Source organism: Columba livia, chromosome 4 (assembly GCF_036013475.1).
Source record: "Columba livia isolate bColLiv1 breed racing homer chromosome 4, bColLiv1.pat.W.v2, whole genome shotgun sequence".
NCBI classification, from domain to species: domain Eukaryota; kingdom Metazoa; phylum Chordata; class Aves; order Columbiformes; family Columbidae; genus Columba; species Columba livia.
The window spans coordinates 72,457,601-72,478,612 of record NC_088605.1 but is presented as its reverse complement, the minus strand read 5'-3'; the positions used below and the strand labels follow the sequence as shown (position 1 = coordinate 72,478,612).

Sequence of the window (21,012 nt, the reverse complement as noted above, 5' to 3'; positions counted from 1 at the left end):
TGTTAGTTGTGGAATGACTGATCTATAGTCATAAGACTTGGTATTGTCAAAAGCCTACCTTCCTGGTAAATGTCATTGTTTCAAAAGTTGTTGTATTTGCTGTGTTTACAGGAATAATGCTAAATTCTCCACAGAGGAGTAGGCTTTCTCCACTTCTGCAGGATATGATACAGTTTGGATTGACTCAGCAGCAGCTCTTACAGTGACTTCAAATCTGGGAGACATCTTTATTTCCAATCCAGATGAAAAAATGCTTTCTCAAAAAGAAAACAGGTCACAAGACACAGCAATTACTCTTTAAAATATTATAGAACACGCTTTTTCACAGGCCACACACAGGGTACAGCTTCGGCTTGCTACTTTCAATATTCACAGTAAAATACTTTTGAAAAATAATCTATTTAAGCGCAGCTCAGAGCCCTCAAGTGCCAGTTTATTTTGTCCTGCAGAAATACTTATGAGATACCAAATGCCAGCTGATTTATTCTTTTTGTGTTCAGACTTGCTCAACCAGTTGTGCACTACATCAGTGCTGAAGAGGCTCCTTGGAAAGCCTGAAGCTTCGCAGTTTTCATGTTTTCCAACTGAAGCTCTACATTAAAGAATAAACGCAAAGCTCCTGTTCTCTAGATCTGCAGGATAAGACACCGATCATCAGGACAGCTTGTATCGTGAAGAGGCTGTAATGCCCTTTGCGTTCAGGATATCCACATTGTATGGTAAGACTTCCCCATCCAGATGGATTGTCCCAAATGTTTACAGTCAGATTTGTGGAGAAGGAACAGTGAGGAGACCAGTCGGTTTGATCTTGTTGATTCCTCCATCCAGGATGCAGACCCTTGGGTACTTGTTTTTCACTAGATGAGCTGCAAACTGAAACAGATATATCATTAGTGCACTGCATATTATAGTCCTTAAATACAAATAACATTGTGTTAAGTAATGAAAGCTAAACAAAAAATTATTGGACCCTAGAAGTTCTTTCTTTGCACCAACTGGTCTAGCACAGGAACCCATGTCTGTGTTGAAACAGCTGGGATGAATTTGGTGGTCATTTTGTTGGTATAGTCACTTGCTTACCTGTCAAAGTTGTCCAACAGGACTTGATTTCACATATGTCAGATATTAATTTGGGGTCTGGCAGCTCCCCTGCATCCCCCCACTCCATATACCCAAGTCCTTCAGAGCTTCTCTCTCCCCAATTAATTCATTCCATAAACCAAACACACGAGTTGTCAGTTTCTGGGTAGCAACTCATCATGAAAAGTTGCTACATGGATGAAGAAACAATATTTTGCGTATCAAAATAATGATAATGATTAAAAAAATTAAAATAACCAATTATGTAGCAAAATATCAAAATTCCAAGCCAAAGGAATATTTTGTGTATCACATGAAAAATTTCCCTTCTAAACACTGATTGCAGTACATGAAAAAGCAAGCCACCAAAATGGATTAATCCGAGAGAAACGACAGTAGTTTTCCCTTATTTCCAATAGCGCTGAGAGAGACTGTCCTGCCATCCCAGTCTGCAGATTGTTGCTTTACACTTGGCTGACAAATTAGTACCAGTTATAAAATCATCGAGTGCTTCAAAATGGGCCACATAAAATGTTCATAATTATCTTTTTGACCACTGAAAATGATGTGTGATACAACTCCAGAACCAGTGCAACCACGATGTCCAAATAAGTAACTTTGCACAAACAACTTAATTACCAACTCAAGAACAGCACTAGGCACCCCATCCAAACTTAGTACATGGGATTTCTTTTTACATTTACATTCCTTCTAATTACCTTTGATAGTATAACAGATACTAAGGCAGAACAAGATGTACTACATGACTACCTTGAAATAATTACTCTCTAATCACTGAGAACTTGCTGAAGCAGAATAAGAGGTCAGTGGATCAGCAAGGACATTTTGGCTGTCATGTTTGTTTTAAGTACTTGCCTAACGAAGACCAAAAGTAAGTTCAAGCATCTCTTATTTGTTGAATACAATGTCCCATGTATCAGCAGAGAGATTCCACTCTCGGTCTACTGATCATTTCAGACTTCTGATAATAAACTGTAAACTCTACTCCAAGTTCTTGGATGCCCTAGGCATAATGTAACTAACCATTCCATGTAATCTGAAATGAAAATATACAAACAATGCTCTGTATTTAGGGTTTGAGCCTGTGTCCCACCGTATTTTAGAACTGCTTTAGATATGGTTGGAAATGTTATTCACTGCATATGACAAGAGGTTCTTTTATAACCGTATGGGGAGGAATCCTTCTCTTTCTCCGGGGCCTCTGCAGAGCACGCAGTGCAGAATCTGGGGCTGTCAGCAAACGACAGGCAGAAAGCACAAGATGATATACCACAAGATGAAGATGAACTGCCTTTTGAATTTGTTTAGAGCTGTCACAGAACTGTCTGCAGTTGTCTACATAGTTTCAGTGAGAAAAGCTGCAAATACAGCTCAAAAAACTGCATCTGGACATCCAGCCAGGGAAAACCCAGTGAGCAGGGAAGATACTCTGATACTTTTGGTAACTCACTGCTGTGGCAATTAGTTGCAAGTCAGGGGCCCAGGGGTATATACATTGCTATAAGCTGAGAGCTGCCATCCAACTCCAAATATTAGCCTCCAACAGCTTTGCACATACACCTGTCTCCACACTGCAAAGAAGAAAAGAGTCAAGGTTTAACTCCTAGGGTAATAGGATTGGATCTGGTTAAAGACATTCCTAGTTTTACCTTAGTGAAAGTAGAAACAGCAATTTTTGGTAAAGAGTAGATTTAGAACTACACATCTTAGTAGCGCTGCAGTCTTCCTAATTAAAGCTTTGAGTTTCTATAGTTCTGTTCCTCAGCACAGGCTTGTTCTTTGCTCTCCCAGACAGAGGAGTTGTCTGTCACAGACAAGAACTTGTTCACCGTGTTTCTGAAATGTTCCAACACCAGCCGGTATCTTTCTCTGCCAAAACCCACTGTATGAAGCCAGTACTTTAAAAACACATGAACGTGTTGTTTCTGGCATGTGCACTGATGGAGGGGCACGACAGGAAGGACTATTTGAAATAGCTACATAGATTTCCTCTCCAGCATGACCTTCATTTATGTTCAAATATCAGTAATTTAAATGCAAGAAATTAAGAAAGACTAAAAAATGTTACCTAAAAACTTGAAAAAAATCAGTGATCCAAAAAAGAGCAAAATTTCATGCATCTAAAAAAAACCAAAGGTGCCCTTCTGAATCGATGCCACAGACTTTCTACAGCAGAAACTGCCACCTTGGACTTCACACATGGGCTCTATTTCCTTTATAAATGCTATCATGAAGTGTCAACTCAAAGTTTAATAACAGGCACCTGAATATGTAATTTCTAGTCCACTAAATAACCTGATTTACAGAGGTGCTCTTAAGACAGGAGATAACACAGTGAGGAGATAAGCAAGTGGGTTAACCTAGTAAAGCACCTACATTTTAAAGAGAGACTTATTGAAACATATAAAGGTAGCGCACAATTAAATTTCCATTATCCTGGTTGATTTAAAACAGAAATGAACCTCTGTCATTTATAAGGTGATTACACTTTCTCAACTTTATCAGAAGCTTGTGTTGATGATACTTCTGAGATGTATCTGTTTCCCCATTTCACCAATGGATCTCAGTCCCCTGCGATGCTTCAGTTTTCCTTTAGACAACACTACTTTGGGGAAATGGAGTTATGCTTTTCTGAGGCAGAGGATTAAAGGGATGCTATAAGACTTCAAGCTTTTTCCTTTCTGCCTTAGGTGGTCTTCCCTCAAAATGTACTTCCCAAGAAGTTCTATCATTTTGTTTTCACTATCTGCATCTAGCACTTAAATTGAACCTCCTCTTGCTATTCTACTTTCACAGCAAATACTATATATGAAAGGATGAATATTGAGCAACTTGTTTAATGCCTACTACGTGATGGCTTTGGTGAGGACCTTGGAAACACTGTTCCTCTGTTAAGTACTGCATCAACACATTTCACATAAAACACCCATTCTGGGGAATATAACTGAGTCAGAAAATTTTCATTTGCATTTGAAAACAGACAGCTAAGCCTCTCTCATGCAGATATAAGAATTCGTGCTTGCAGAGACAGACAAGATCACAGCAAATTCATATCAAAATCTGAGCAAATATTAAACACGCTCCAGGTATCTGCCCTATTCAACATTTTTTTAAACTTCCCTTTTCAGACTTCTTTCTGCCGTGTTTTGTCACACCGATCAAGTTTCCTGACCTGTTTTTCTGCTTTTTAAGCTTTGAACCAATCCAGATAAGCCACATAACTACGTGAAATAATTGATTCTGAAATATACCGTGTCAGGAGCAGAAAGGAACAGGGAAGCTTCTTGTTTCTTCTCTATCCTTCTGAAGTAGGTGGGATTCTTCCAAATCTCAAAAGAAGGTTTGCTTTTAGGGAGAGGTTGCAGTCAGTACTTGCTCTTCTGAAGCAATTTCAAAACTTAAGTCCTGTGATAAATGCCTGATCTCTTGCATACAGATTCATAAATCACAAGTGTTTTTCTGTCACATTGCTGTTGCTCTCAATACAAACAGCACAACAGGACTGCCCCTTTAAGTACCATCAAGAACCTTAATAATCTGCATACTGCAGCATTTATCAAAATGTTCCTACTACCCTGTTCCAAGCAGTAAGATCACAGCTTTCAAGTAGGCACATCACATTCGCAGAGTGTCTACAGCTGAATCTCAGGCTGGAGAGTTGGGCGGGGAATAACCTAATGAAATTTAACAAGGGAAAGTGTAGAGTCCTGCATCTGGGCAGGAACAACCCCAGGTTCCAGTATAGGTTGGGAAATTACATATTAGAGAGCAGTGTAGGGGAAAGGGACCTGGGGGTCCTGGTGGACAACAGGATGACCATGAGCCAGCACTGTGCCCTTGTGGCCAGGAAGGCCAATGGTACCTGGGGTGTATTAGGAGGGGGGTGGCTAGTAGATCGAGAGAGGTTCTCCTTCCCCTCTACTCTGCCCTGGTGAGACCACATCTGGAATATTGTGTCCAGTTGTGGGCCCCTCAGTTCCAGAAGGACAGGGAACTGCTGGAGAGAGTCCAGTGCAGGGCAACCAAGATGATTAAGGGAGTGGAGCACCTCCCTTATGAAGAAAGGCTGAGGGAGCTGGGTCTCTTTAGTTTGGAGAAGAGGAGACTAAGGGGGGACCTCATTAATGTTTATAAATATATAAAGGGTGAGCGCCATGAGGATGGAGCCAGGCTCTTCTCGGTGGGAAACAATGATAGGACAAGGGGTAATGGGATCAAGCTGGAACACAAGAGGTTCCGCTTAAATTTGAGAAGAAACTTCTTCTCAGTGAGGGTGGCAGAGCCTGGACCAGGCTGCCCAGGGAGGTTGTGGAGTCTCCTTCTCTGGAGACATTCAAGACCCACCTGGACATGTTCCTGTGCGACCTCACCTGGGTGTTCCTGCTCCAGCAGGGGGATTGGACTAGATGATCTTTTGAGGTCCCTTCCAATCCCAAACATACTGTGATACTGTGATAACACAACCCAGCTCGAGCAGCATCGTTCCACAGCAGCAGGGTTGCTGTGTACACATCAGCCACTTTAACAGACATTCTTGTGACAGGCTGGAATTAAAGGGCACGTTGGGAGGGAAGGAGGAGCACATACTGTACCAGAATACCAAAAAAGACTCTGCTGCGACAAATGTTACCAGGGCATTAATGTTAAGAGCATACTATGAAAGAGCCAGAAGAAAAGAGATACTTTAGAAGCTGGGGAAGAAATATTAACCAAGCTTCATTGCATTCATCCATTACCTTAAGATCCTTATTAGTTTTTAGTTTGTAAACATCTTATGCAAACCTCTCATGGACCACTGTCTGTTTTGCTGTATGATTTCAGTCAAGAGTTCACTGCTCTGAAAGCACACCATCGTCCAGGTGATGGGTCTACAGCTTTTTAAATAACACTTTCCGTATGCCACAAAGCAGACAAGATTATACTTAGCCATCTACTTTTTATATTAAAAGGTTCCAGATAAACGAAATAGCAATTTAACACCAAGGGAAACACAAGCACCTAAAGCCTCCCATATCAACAAAACAGTGCCTAGTTAATGGTTACAGTATTAGCATAAACTAAATGGAAGTACAAAACACAAGCAGTGAAACTTTGTGCAAACACATACTATGTTAAAAAAACGGAAAAAAAATAGGGTACAAAAAAGAGAGAGCATGCGAAAGAGAGGAAGAGGAAAAAGAGAAAGGAGAAGAGGGAAGAGAGAGAAAGGAAAAGAGGGGAAGAGAGGGGCAAAGAGTGTGAGAGAGAGAGAAAGAAGCATCTTGCTCTAACAAGATCAAGGAAAAGTTCTTCACATGCAGACCTGGCCAAAAAGGAGCACTTTCCATTCCATCAGTACAAAAATACAGCACTAACTTAAAGGACTTGCATGGAAAGATTTGAAAACGAGCCTACACAAATAGGTATTTAATAGCTGATTTCAGAATAAGTTTGACTGAGAAAGAGTAAACACTCAAATTTCGCCAAGTTATAGGTTTCAAACACCTGCATTTTTAGCTGTCCACTTAATAATAATCTATTAAAAGAATACCCAGCTGAGAGTGAGCACTTGAAAATGAAACTCAATTGCAGAGATTTAGCTGTTGCAACCCAGTTAATATATACTGACAAAAATGTATCCAGTGCACCCAGTACAGTTGAATGGATTGCAAAATTAAAATGCAGAAAGCAAACCTAGTTTTGATTCAACAGAAAATAAAAAAGCTGTTAGTGAACAGAAATATGTATTTTTAAAAAATGCCTAAGAGCTGGCTTGAATATAAAAAGCAAGCACGAGTCTTTCTGAAAGATTCTACCCCCTCCAAGTGTAAAGAATGTCCCAGATGTTGAAAAAATGTTCAGAGAAACACTTGGTAGTGAAAAACTTTTTCTTTGTGATTTGCAATGCTTTTTATTAATGCTACCCAAACTGGGGTCTTTTTGTTAACCACAGAGACGGCTGATAAGGAACCCTCTGGTCAATCCATACAGAAACTACCAGATCTTAGATATGATGAGGAACCCTATGGCCAATCCATACAGAAACTACCAGCACTTGGATATTACTGAGGCCATGCCTACCCTGCCAGTTTTGTCCTGTTTCTTAAACTCCAGGACAAAAGTCCTCGGACCTCCCACAGAACAGACATTCCCTCTTGTAGGAATCAAATACAAGCTTGATCTCTTCCTCTTTGAAGGCAACAAAAAGGCTCCTGATGGTTTCAGTAGGCCCTGTATCTGACTGCAGAACAGGGAGTGATGCTGTAACAAAACAAACATGAAAAAAAGCCATTGTGGCCACCATAAGGAGCCCCTCCTTCCCTGCAAGGAGAAAATACCTTCAGTTTTCATTCCGCTCGTTCAATCACTTTTCTGCAGAATATTTCCAAGAAAGTGCAGAATCTAGAAGTTGTATAGTGGATACATATCAAGAAGTTCATTGCCTAATTTCTATTTAACTCCAGCAGTTTCATTTGGCCCTTCTAACTAAACCCATTTATCTTTAGAAGCACGAATGCACCTGCCCTTTAATATTCTCCGCAACACCTTATCTTCAGACACCCTATGAAGTTTCATGGGTATCCATTTGGGTTTTTAGGATGGGTTTATAACAAGAAACCAGCTTCAGCATGCAGGGACTTGCATCTCTGGCAATGTCTTTTTAAAAGGTCTGAGGAAGATGACAACAAAATCACACAAATTCAGTGGTAATTGGACACTTAAGTGTCTCAGCCTTTGTATAAGAAGAAATGCATCTTGGATAGTGTGCTGAGAGAGAAAAAATATTACTTTCACATATGTATGTTTTGGTTTTTTCTTTTTCAGGCTAGGAATACGCTATACAAAAAGAATCTTGAACTTGACCCTCTCCTTCTTGCTTTGAAAAGGGTCAGAAAGATCCCATGGAAAATCAGGGCTGCTTGTCTTTGCTTTGGAGTTAATTCATATCTTTTAATCTGTTAGCTACTGTGATGCAATAAGAATGACTACTTTGCTTCAGTAACTTGCAGAAGTTGTCTAGACAATGTATTTATAGCAACATACCTTACCTAGATAAAAAATAATCAGTGGAACAATCAGAAGTTACAATTTAGAATTTATTACCTTGTGACAAAGACAGATGTTTTTTAAGCTCTGACTACCAGCTTATCTTTTTCCAAGGCAAGAAATACACGAGTTGCTAATTATTAGACAGATGAAAATATCCTGTGTACTTTATTCTGTTATAGCATTCAACTGACAATAAAACACATATATTAAACCATTGGGGAAACATATATATATTAAACAACCACACCTCACAAGTAGAAGCGTGTCACTGTCAAAACTGAGTTGCTGGAGCATGATTTAATATCACATAAGGTATTTCTCCTGTTCTAATTTCAGTCAACACAGCAGCAATACAGAGAAAAAGTTGGGAATGGAAACAGATAATGGCTTAGCACCTCAAAGCTGATTGAAGAAGTAATGTCACCTTTTCAAAAAAATACAAGACACCAAAAAATCCCCTTCCTACACTTGCATAACTATTCTATGATCTGCCTTTGCACTTGCTGGCGTTGAAAGAGACAAACATCAGGAAACATGATATTTGCCATGCACCAAAAAAAGCTACAGCTGAGCGCTCATTGCCTATTGAAGTATCACACTCCCAACTGTAATAATCGCCTGCCCAGACTAGAATTTACAAGGTACTTATCTATGAAGGGATGTGGGAAAGGGGAATTTAATTCAGTTAAGAGATGCTGCCACTTAACATATTTAAAAGTTAAAAATCAAAATAGAATCTGTTTTATTAACTCCAGCATAATGCCTTTTATGTAGATGTCTCCTGCTGTTTTCAGAGACAAACAAGTCTCTGCTCTGTTAACAAGCACCCAGAATCTCCTAGGAGAAGAAAGGCTGGCACCAAGTGAGAACCAATCTATTCATTTAACTTCCAGGGTGGATAAATTAAATGGTTTAACAAGCAGGACTACTCTATTTTAATCCTGTCCTAAGGAAGTTTTCAACTGTGACACCGCTGGCTCCCTTTGCCTCCTCCTGGAACAGGGCTCTGGTGAAGTTCGCAGTTTTCCCTCTTGCCAACCAAGTTCTAGGCAGCATTTTCTTTCCAAATTTATGTTCTATCATCTGGCACCACATCAAATACAAAAGACAGAAACAGAAGTATAAGAAGTGGAAGAGGCTTTTTCTACACGTCTGTTCAGTACACTAAACTTTGCCTTTTTAAAAGAAAAATAAATTAATATATTTAAATGATGCCATGTAGGCTACTAATATGAAATGCAATTGAAAGATTCTACCTTCTGACTACAAACAGCCTCAAAAATAGTCATTGTTTTTCCACGCTTACCCCTACCTCTCTCAGTCCTGCATAAATTTAAACCAAACATCTAACAGTGCCAATCACCATATTTTTAATGGAGTAAATATCAGGGAACACTGCTGGAAAATTCTCCTTTACAGTAGAGGGTACAAGTTGTGGCTCATTCCTTTTCAGCTAGAAACACATAACTCTGTTTAGAAAACATTCATTTTAAGCTGAACATCATCTAACATTTCTTTGGACCAAAATGTTTTTGTTTCCATGCATTCACTTTGCAATTATTCATATGACTGGACTAGCTAGTAACATTTTTAAAGTAATAGCTATTTTCTTGTCAAGCCTCAAGCTGCACAGTTTTGGCTTGGTTAAGTTCAGGAATAGTGGCAGATAGTTCTACGCAGTCATGCAGAGTAAAACTCAAATTTGCCTTAAAAATAATCCACAAAAGGAAGGAGTTCTAAGATTTACCAACAGAGTCAAATTGAGGCTGGTTTCATATGTACTCTAAGGGTGTGACAGAGGTGCTGAGTCCCTACCAGTATTTAGGCTCTAGTATTCAATTAATTTGTGGTCAAACTGGTCAATCCAGTGTTTTGTTGCAATTTAAAGCTCTGCACTCTTTAGTTAGATTTTACAGAACTCTACAGGCAAATCAAGAAGCAAAGCAAGATTTGTCTTTTATGGAAAGCTATAATATCGACAATTCCAGGTAAACAGCGTAAACATTGTCTCAGTTGCAGAAAGTCTGTGTTGGAGGATAAGGCAGCATCCCCTCACATGACTGAAGTACTTCCACTAAGTAAGTACACTGCAAGTTTTCTTTAGCTGCACTGCAGAGGAAACATTCAATTTTCATTTAACAAAACATTTAAAAGCCAAAGCAAATCTAAGTTTGCATGAGAAGCGTCACTACATCACAGGAAAAATTGTATCTTCTCAGCTATGGTGTAACCCACAACCCACACTGTAAAGCCTTTGTCCTTTGTTTCCTTCAGACTCTTGTTTCAGGTAGTTTCTGTGTTCTGCTTTAGACATAATACTTACAGTGTTCCTTTGTTTCAGACAAAACAACTCCCAGAAAATTATTTGGTAGTATGTGGGATACCTCCCATAAAGATACTCATTAGTGAATACCAAAGCGTTTTCTTTTTCCTGTTCCTGTTCCTCAGGACAATAATGAACGGTTATGCTCTTACTGAGAAAAATTGTTATGTTCAGTGTTTTAAAATGTAATTGTTGAAAGAAGCTGCATAACCCACCATCAAACAAGTGAAGTGTCATTTAAATAATATCAATGAGGCTCTTAGCATTTTATGCATTTCACATTTGTTCCTTTGAGGGGGGGGATTAATGCATTCAGCATTTAGTGAGCTATTCTGATTATTCAAGTTCATTCATTTCACGTTGACATACTTATCGTAGACTTACCCGGATCTCATGCACAAACCTAGGTATTCACTGACTGAAACAATGAGATTTGCCATACAGTCTCTTTTATGCCATCTCTTTTACTATTTAAGAGACGTGATAGACATCACAAGCTCATTTTCTAAAAGATGAAATACAGGTTAATTAAAAGGATTTCTCATGCTATTTACAACTCCCTGTAAGTATAAAACACTCCAACATTCGTCATACTGATGCTTCTGCTGTCCATTGTGTCAAGACCTTTTAATGGTCCAAGCCCTCCTTGTCAGACCAGGGTTACAGTTCATGCTTAAGAAACTATGGTGTACTATGTACACCATACTGAAGAGTATGTATTTTTTGGAAAAAGAAAACCAAACCAAAAAAACACTTTCCTGCACCTCAGAGAAAGAATTGTAAAAGAAATACTTTGACTTGTTACTCTGCTGGTTTACAACACCACCAAATATTTAGTTATAAAAACAAATGTGCAAGGTTGAATATTCTCCCCGTCAAGTTAAGGGCACTGACAATAAAAGTATCATATGAAAGTTACTGTTCTCCATAGGAACCATTCTCCAATTCAGTGAGCACAATTGCATGAGCTAAATGATTCTAAAAAAACAATCATTACATTGTTTTTTATTAGCATGAACATGAATTATATCTTATTTCCTTTGGACTTCATAACATAGCTGCCCCCAGCCTACTTACCTTGTGTGTGATTGCTGACACCACCAAAAGTAAACACAAGTCAGTTTTGAAAACTAGATCTCAGTGATGCACATTACAAGTGCTGATGACACTTCTACAATATGACCCGCCCCCCCCCCAAATTAACGCCGAAAAAGGTAATGTTAAATAATTTCATTGCAAAATGTCAACTTTCTCAGTTGTTGATCACTTGAGGAGAAATACGTTTTTGTCTAGAAGCAGAAATGAATAACAACAAAAAAAATCCCCCAAACCCTGTCGTCATACCCAAAGTTACTAATCTGAATTATCCAGACTCCAGCATTTATTTACTACAGTCTGTATTCATGGCATTGGTGTATTTCTAAGTATAACGTATATGTTATAGCAATATACTTACAGCAGCCGTGTTCTTCACTGCATTTCCTACAATCACCACGACTCTTCCTTTAAAGCTCTGGAGCGTGGCTGTTGCCGGGCACTGGACGAGATCCCCTTCCACAGTAAATGCTGATGCAAAGGGGACGTTGATGCTGCCAGAAATGTGGCCACGGTTAAAGCTGAGGAAGATCAGTTAAGGACACTGGAAGGCAGAGAGATCTGTGGTACATGCACAGCTGTAGGATGAACCTGCTCTTCATCCTGGCTGTCATGACACAACAATGTTGGTCTTTTGTGCTTGTATGTTTTGACAAACCTCATTTACTATTTACTCACATGGAGAAAACAACTTCTGACACTACAGAAAAAAAAAAAAGACAGAATGAAGAGTTGTTTGTTTCATAAAGGACATAACACAGCACTACAGAAATCGAACTGCTAAAGGAAACACTTGGTGTTAGGGACCAAATATCAACAGTATACATATTTTTGTGGATTTTACGTCAAATGAGCTTTCATCTGATAACAGGAGCCAAATACTAACAAGCAGCTGGAGCACTTCTTTCTTCCAGAGGACTTTTATGCAAAAGGAACAAAGTACTTGCAATGAGAACCAAAACTAAATAGAGATTACTGGAAAATTTCCCTAAACCTTCTGCCAACCTCCACAAGGCTGCTGCAATTTTGATCCAAACTGAAATTTTAACGTACATGCACTCAAATTCCCAGACAATGAGCATCATGTACATTATCTGCAGTCCCACTTACAATAATTGTGTTTTGGGTATTGAAGAGAAAATAACATCCGAGTGCCAGCAATTCTGAGATACAGTTAGTTGTGCTTCACTTTCGAGGGATGATCATTCAGTGAGGTTTTATGAACAAATATGAATGGAAGTATCTCCAATAAAAATTAAGTTGGACCACTTCTAACCTCGCTTGTTATGAATTTGGAGATGCACCATGACCTTGACAGCCCCCTGAATTACCTTCACAGACTGCACACATGCCTGGAACACTCCCTTTCCCCAGCAATACAGAGGAGCAGCTTTGAAGAGATGGGAAGCAGCTAAATTCTGAAAAAATATACACAATATAAAATATCCAGATTAATCACTCGTTATTACTGTACTTGCAGACAGTTAGTTTACTGTGTAATTAAATTCTGGAATCCTTTTTAATAAAGGAGCTGCCTGAAATTGAGGTAAATTTTAATTGACTTAGGTTAATATTAGCATTCATTTCTCATGATTTATGTAACAGTTTCAGCTTTATGATCATCATTGCTATAGTGTGGGAAAAACATAGCTATATACAAATATTTGGAAGAACAAAAGATGATGACATATCATTCATTAATGTTGTCAGTTTTTTTCTATTTTGAAGGGGAAAATTACGGCACCCATCCTTCACTATTCTGTGCCAACCTTTATAACCACATCACTCTCATTGCTACTAACCAGGGTAAAGGTTCTGAAATGACCATCATTGAGACAGAAAATAACTTTGGACAGATTTAGCTTCTCACACTTATACCACTGAGTATGCTTAACTACTCAGAGAAACCTCACCTAACCTTGTAAGAATTACACATTTGATACCAACATTAGTACCAACTTAGATAGATCCAAACTGCATTTGCTGTCATTCACATTCTCCTTAATCTTAAGTGACCACTAAACAATTAACAAAAGGGCCAAGATTTTGTGCTACAGGCTCAGAGACCATAAGTACGCAGCTATAACTTCCATAACAGGGATGGAAGGCTGCCAGTATTTTTGCTAATACGCTTAATGACCTGAGCCTTAGAGGAATTGCTGGCCAGAGACACTGCTTTGAGTATATTACCTTCTCATTAGAAAGTCCTGTGTTACAAAGCTGTCTATGGGGAAAAAAGGTTGGTGGCTCTTGGTCCTGCAACATGAGCTTTGCTACAAAACAGTGCCTTAGCTTTCAAGTGCATCCTAGTATGAAATATGAAGCATGTTTGACACTTGTTGAAACTCCTCTCATGCTTTTTTTCAAATCCCACTGAAAACAAAGCGAGAGTGAAGTTTATTGTGACAGGCATAGACGACAAGGAACGTTAACAACAAAGCATAAGAAATGCTCGTATTTTTGAAACACCTCCCAGGGGTCTGTCTCATTCTAAACCACATGCCACAGTAACATACACACTGCCTGATCCTACTGTGCAGTTTGTTGAAATTTTGTGGCAAACTCTTCTTCCTTACTGCGAGAATAAACAGGACACTGAACACAGTATTCCTGTGGTTTCCCATGTGTATTCAGAACTGCTGACAGTTTAATAACTTTCTATATACCATACATTTTCTTCTGCAGCTGACATACAAACCAACTCACTCAAGGGGTAATTTTACTGCCTACCAAGCTGCCTTTTTAATGACGACATTCTCTACCTCCTAATACCAGATAGGTATTAGGATTTAAATCCACCCGTTATTTAAAGGACAAGACATTTCAGTCTACCATAAACTCCAACCAGACTGCGACAAGAGCAGCAGTGATCACTGCTCAAACATCAGAGATTTTCTCTCTCCAGCATACCTCTTCATTCAAAAAATATAAATGGCAAGGCTGATTAAAGCTTTCTAATATGAAAGACAACCTCATAAAACCACTTAGCAGTCAAACTGTTTTAATTCTGAATCCACTCTGCTGGAGTAGAACAGGATTAGTACGAGAGTAGAGCAGAACCTATTTATTATCAAGCCATTAGGAAAGCTATAGAAACATTAAAGCAAACACCCTGCCTTTGATCCTGATTATAATATAAATAAATCCATTATTGTACACAGATAAGACTCTTTCAGTGCAATGACCATGGTCTGGGCATTTTATATTACTTGCTCCTCCTCTTCATTTTCCTTGATGATTTCTAGGAAGTAGCTTAAATAATTAATAACTGAAGGATACGTGTAGAAATAGAAACATTATTTAGCTCCGTAGTATCAAAGCTTTCCATGCAGTAACAATAACCTTTTATAGTTTTTAATTCCAGGGACTTCTCTTTTAAACTAGAGTCTAAAAAGTCTTTTGTTATTACTATTTTCTAAATAAAGAGGACCGCATTTTCAACAATGTAGGTCCAGGAGTTAAGAAGCTGCTGGAGTACAGAAAAGAAAGAGTCAAACTAGTCAGAGACATGAATTTCTACTTAATTGGAATCCTTAACTGACGCATCAAATTATAATAATACATGCAAGCGAAAGAAAAAATACTTTTCTGTGTTCCTCTGACCATTGTGTTTTATCTATATAGTAGAATACATTACAGGTTCAAGTTTGGCAGACAATAAAATTATAATTCCTTAAAAATAACAGTTTTAATTTAGAATAGTCCACTTATATGATTCTGTTTACTATGTAAATAATAATTTTACATCTACATAGTAAAAAATAACATTTATTTTTCTGCTTCACCTTACTTTGTCATAAATATTGCTAAATATTTAGTAGAGAAAACTGTCAGTGGCGGTGTTTTTCTGCAAAAACCTTCTGAAAATACCTTTAAAGTGGTATTTAAACAAACTAGATGAAAAAATGAGGTTGAGCCATTATTTATTTAAATTTTACTACATATTTTAGCCCAAATATTGGCATTGATCCACCATTCACTTCATTGTCTCAAATTGACATTTTTCTCATACGCGTGCAGTACGGTAGTAACATCTGTTAGACACTGGAAGATCTTTTCTAATGGTAAAGGTGTTGGGAGCCTGCTGAATCCCTGTCTTCTGAGATCTTTAAGAACAAGCCAGACACACGTAAAAGGAATGATCTTCCTTTTTCAATGTAAAAGGTGGGCTAAAACTTATGATCCTTTTCTTATTTTTCTGTTGAGTATTGTTTGCCCACTAAGAATGATACCTTGTGACTCAAACTAAGATTACATCTACTGCAAAAACCACCACCTTCGTCATCGTTGCTGTTATGAAAGAAGCAATACTTTAAAAAATTATATAAAACAATAAGTATATTCCCAAGTATATTCAGTATAACATTAAGAGTTACCTCTAATAAAATCATGCCATTATTCCAAACTTTAGATGGATGTTGATGAAGACATGTGCTCCTGGCAAAGCACATCTGTACAAAGGACTCACCCGTCCAAAACCCAGACAAACCGAGGCCTGCAACTACTCTGCTTCAGAAAAAGAATACAAAATATTCCACACACAAAGAACTACGTATGTGAAACAGAACAGATGAGGAAGGTGCAGACAGAGTACCAACGCTGATAAAAATATAGCTTCAAAATACCTTCAAGACTTTTCTGATCATAAGCTAACTAGAGGACACAGGACAGCCATACGGCTGCATCACCTGGTAGCTGCAAGAAGACACTCAGTGGGAACTGATTTTCCACAGAGGGATTGGCAAAGCACATGAGCTATCAACTCTCCTCTCTCTCCCCTTCTACTTAATCGGAAAGCCTCACACTTTCAAAATATTGATCATATTAAATGGGGAAGGTCTGCCGACAACACCTGTCATAAAAAAAAGGAGCATTAAAGCACACATGCTACTTGTACAAAGTGGTGTCACTAGACCCACAGCTTAAAATGGGAAGGTAAAAATACATTTGTCCTCCTCTCTGCAAACCAGGCCCCTCCATTAAAAAGAAAACAAATCTGCCTTTGGTACTTCTACTGCACCTCTATCACATCCCTTTCCATTATTTACCATTCTAACATCTCCCTGCCTGCAGACAATGGGGAAGGAATTGATACAAGCATCATTTGGCAAGGCTGGCACTCAGATTTGAAGGATACTCTTCGCTGTTCCGAATGTCCACCACCAGCAGCTTCGGTTTGCTAGATTTTGTTTTCTTTACAGGTGTTTTGGAATGACTGGGCCCTGTCAGCTCACACAAATCAATCAGATCTTCTGCCGAAATTCGTGGGGACACCTCTGCCTTCAGGTCATCCAATTTGATGGAATCCCTAGACTTTAAAAGAAGAAAATTAATGTTAGAGGCGGTAGAATTATAGACATGGTGTTCTTCAAAACTTCTACTTATTTGACAACTTCAAAGTGTAACCCATTCAGATAGAAACAGATCTTCTCCTTATAACCTTGAACTAGTCCAAGTTAAACTATTCATACAGAAACACTCCAGAGCAATGCCAAATGCCTATCTGCCACTTATAGCCCTATTTTCTGTTGAAGTTTTTAAGGAAAAAGAAAAAGTTTGACAATCTGCGCAAACTATTTTAGATTGTGATTTATTAATGAATTATTCACTGTGGCTGACAGGGTCACAACACTCACAGAACATTTCTCAGCAGAAATTAGATGAATTGGCTCAAAAGCACTCTCTGGAAAGAGAAGCTGAAAGGCCTCCATGTTTGGAGCGGGAAAGAAAGGCAGCAGTTGGACCCTTGGCACAAAAACTGTGGGGATGGCTCTGTAGGTTAGAGCGCTATTCTAAACACCAGGTATTACCCCAGCCCAAAGACCAGGCACAAATAAGGACACCAGAAATGTAAGAAAGAGTCCTGTATTATAACCCAGAAAATTTGTTCCTCAGTTTTGGGGGACGGGGATTTTGGGGGACAGAGAAACTGGGTGACCGGATGACACACAATACCAAACACCTGGTAATACTCAAGCAACTAGTTTGGTCACACTTAAGTTGTTTTTCATAAGAGTGCCTTTGCTGTGAATTATCTCACATTCTTAAAAGCTCATGCGTATCTAAATTAACAACAAAAACCCCTCCTTATTTTAGTGAATAACAGAGAATGCAGAAATCCTGTATTTTCATTAGTTACCAACAGATAAAAATCTGTGAAGTGCAGCAGAAAAAACCCCACATGGACACTGTAAGAGTGTTGTGAAATGTTTGAAGCCATCCCTCCACCTTCCTTCAGAGATTGTTTCATACTGCTGAAACTTTCAAGTGCCATTACAACTACACTTTCACCCAAAAGAATTAGTTTGACTCACTCAAAGCATGAGGGAAACCTCCAGCTTGTCCAAGAGGGTCAAACAATAGGCAAAAGGATCTGCAGCCTGTCATTACTTAGAAAAGAGAAGAATTACCAGAAAGATACACACACATTTTCACACACACACCTACACAAGTCTACGCATGCTAAGATGCTGAGCTTACTACTTCACTTGCTTCGCCTGTTTTCCCGCAAAGAAAAGAGAATTATTTAATATATCCTAACTTCAAGCATGACTCTTGCTTTAGAATAGTCAGCTATAAGATGTTGTTCATCAGGGAAGACTGCTTAATCAGCAGGCTGGGAATAGGAAAAAGAGCACTTAAGTTCAAGTCTGGGGTCTGCTTGCCTCCCAGAAGTTTCTCTGACAACACCCTAAATTCTTCAATTTCAAAGTACTTATTCTTCTCACCCCATTAATTTTGAAATAGGTCTGGGAATTGCTAAGCCATATGCATTTACTGCAATTAGTAAGAAGCAACAGGCATTAAGATTTTTTTTTTCTAATATTAGGAATTAAAGCTGCTTAAGTATTCTCAAATTAGAAGTCAAGCATCAGAAAGATTAAACCACTCCAGAGCATCAGGCTGGCAAAATCATAGCTATCTATTTTTTCATTAGCCTGTAATCTCTTACATGCATTTCATCCTGGCTATTAAATGAATATGTGCATTTTTTTGATAAAATAAGCAAGTATCTTTAGTTCCGCTCAACACTCCCATCTGATAAACACAGGAGCTATAAAGCACCTTTTTATCTATGGAAAGTATAGCTTTATCTGAGTAGAAACAGGGTTTCCCTCCTTTTGTCTTTTAAGTTGGCAAAACTTATTGCAGCAAAGTTAATACAGAAGGATCTTCTGTCTGAAAGTCAGTATAGTTAAAATCTGGGGTTCAACCAAATAATCCATTCAAAGTACCAAAGTCCTTCATAAAGAAACGTGCTTCATGGAAGATGTCACCCCATATATTTGGAACTTAATGTTTTGTTTCTGGAATCAGTGTATGCATGTATATCAAGGACTAAGACGACAAAAACATTTTAAAAGCAGCTTAGAAGATAATGGTTTTAAAAGATTTCTGAAGAATTGATCAAACAGAGAAAAAAGCAGAATCAGACAGCAAACACAAACAGATTCAATTCCAAATCGAGGGTCACACTAGTTGGTAACAAGGACATTGCTGTTTGTGCTGGTTTTTACTTTAAATAACCATAATGGAAGAAATCTAATGTATTTTTTTTTACAGTGAATTCCATCTAAATATAATAGTTAATATTATGGTATCATCGTATAAGCTTTGGGATAAATATATTTGTATAGAGTAGCACTGTTTGACATCAATTAAAATACAGCAGTCAGATAGAAAGAACTGGTAGAAGAGGGAGAATAAGCCAGAAGAACAGGACACCTCCAAACAGATTTGTAGGCAAAGTCACTGTTCTTGTGTTTTTATCAATAAAGCCATTTTCATGACAGGTAGAGTCAGTTTTCAGGAAGTATCTGAAAACAGGACCAAATAAGAATATTGGATTTTAGCTGCATAATCTAAAAGGATTTTATGACCAAAACCAAGCATTACCAGTGTGTTTCCACCTAGTATTTTCCATGCAAATGGTTTTGTTTATATCCTTCATAATTAAGTAAATTAAGGTAGGGTGTTTTTCTTTGTTTGCTCTTAGGCAAACAGAATGACTTCCATTGCTCCCTTGACTTCTGATGGTCTGATAATTCTGATGGTTTGATAAGTGAAAAGTATTTAACCCCTGTACCAACTGAGAGAGAATGATGATTAAATCCACTGTTACTGACACAGAGGCCGATAAAAGCAGAGAAGTATTCTAATGATCATAAACAAATAAAAATGAATACAAGTCTTGACACACTCCCTAATCTCCCTTCCTTCTCCGCCTCCCCCCTCATCCTTTTTTAAGGCCATTATTAGGCAAAGGGTCATACAAAAAGTCTTCAATGTTTTCTGATGTTCAAGCAGGACTACTCACAAAGAATGAGCAGCCAAACCTCTGGATTTTAGAAAAGCTCTCTAAGATTTTTCAGACACTTGAGAGCCACTGTTATCTACACAACTTCGCTAGCAAACTCATTCTCACACTTACGATTTAGCCCTCCTTTGCCATCATATTCTGCTTCTCATACTTCCAAGTCGAGACACTGGTGCCTACCTCCTCGATGCTCCTTATCTCCCTCTACTTTCTATTAAGTTTGCTCTGTCTCATTTTGCAAATACATTTTGCAAGCTGTTCTCTTCTACCCCCTCCACCACCCTGACTGCCCCCACATTCGTAAACATCCTCCAAATGTCTTCATACACCATTGCAGGCAGGCTAGGAAAATGTAAGAGAGCTCTGCTTGTCGAAGTAGCTCATTATTACAGAAATCTCTGTTTCTTTCTCCCTAGAATAAGATAATTGTGTGAAGAAGCTGAATCAGTAGAGCAGAAAGGCACGTTATTCCCTGCACACAGCTGAGCAGACACGCTGCAAAGTCTCATTAGTGAGCTTTACATCATATTGTCAACAACCCCATAAATATTTACCAGTGGAATTATTAAAACACAGAGGTGTGTGACTGTTTCCTAACATTCTCCACACATGGGATGTGCATAAACAAAAAAAGGGAGGTGTTTGAAAAGCATCTTATTGCTACTGCTCTTCAGTGAGCCCAAACAAATTCCTCCTTGCTAAAACTTAGTTATAACATAAGGCTTTGCTCCAGCTGTACTTCTGGAAAGAAACATTCATTCAACACCAAGTTTTCAACAACAGAACCACACCAGCTCCTGTATCACAGGGATCACCCACCAGATACCAGGGAGGACAACAGGCATCAATCAGTGCAGACGGAAAAAGCTCCGGTAACGAACAACGTGCCACTTTGCAGAGCCCAGGTTCTATAGCCAGCTATGGCGCACTAACGCTGCCCAGAGTGACTTTGGAAATTCTGGTTTTCCTCCATTTTTCATTGCAATATTCCCATAATTTTCTTGGGCAAGAACTGACCTCAGACTACGTTACCAGTAAAACCATACGCATTTCAGACAGTGTCTTCTAACAGGATACACTACACAGCAGCCAAGATTGGGCATAGAAGGGAAAACCAGGAACTGGCTCAAATCTGAACTATTTAACA

General features: G+C 38.6%; 1 protein-coding gene across 5 annotated transcripts in view; it reads right to left on the bottom strand.

The window, feature by feature from the left end:
- Window positions 1-200: 200 nt before the first annotated feature.
- Window positions 201-21,012, bottom strand: part of TBCK (TBC1 domain containing kinase) — a 98,847-nt gene continuing 78,035 nt past the window's right edge. For 4 of the 5 annotated variants that reach the window (XM_065062789.1, XM_065062790.1, XM_065062791.1 and 1 more), the window contains 3 exons: window positions 16,686-16,861; window positions 11,910-12,069; window positions 201-873 (listed from right to left, as the gene is read on the bottom strand). In XM_065062789.1, coding sequence (XP_064918861.1) covers window positions 763-873; window positions 11,910-12,069; window positions 16,686-16,861 — 447 coding nt within the window. In that variant the 3' untranslated portion in view covers window positions 201-762. Of the gene's footprint in view, window positions 874-11,909; window positions 12,070-16,685; window positions 16,862-21,012 lie in introns of those variants that run through there. The other variant, XR_010472576.1, reaches the window with a different exon arrangement.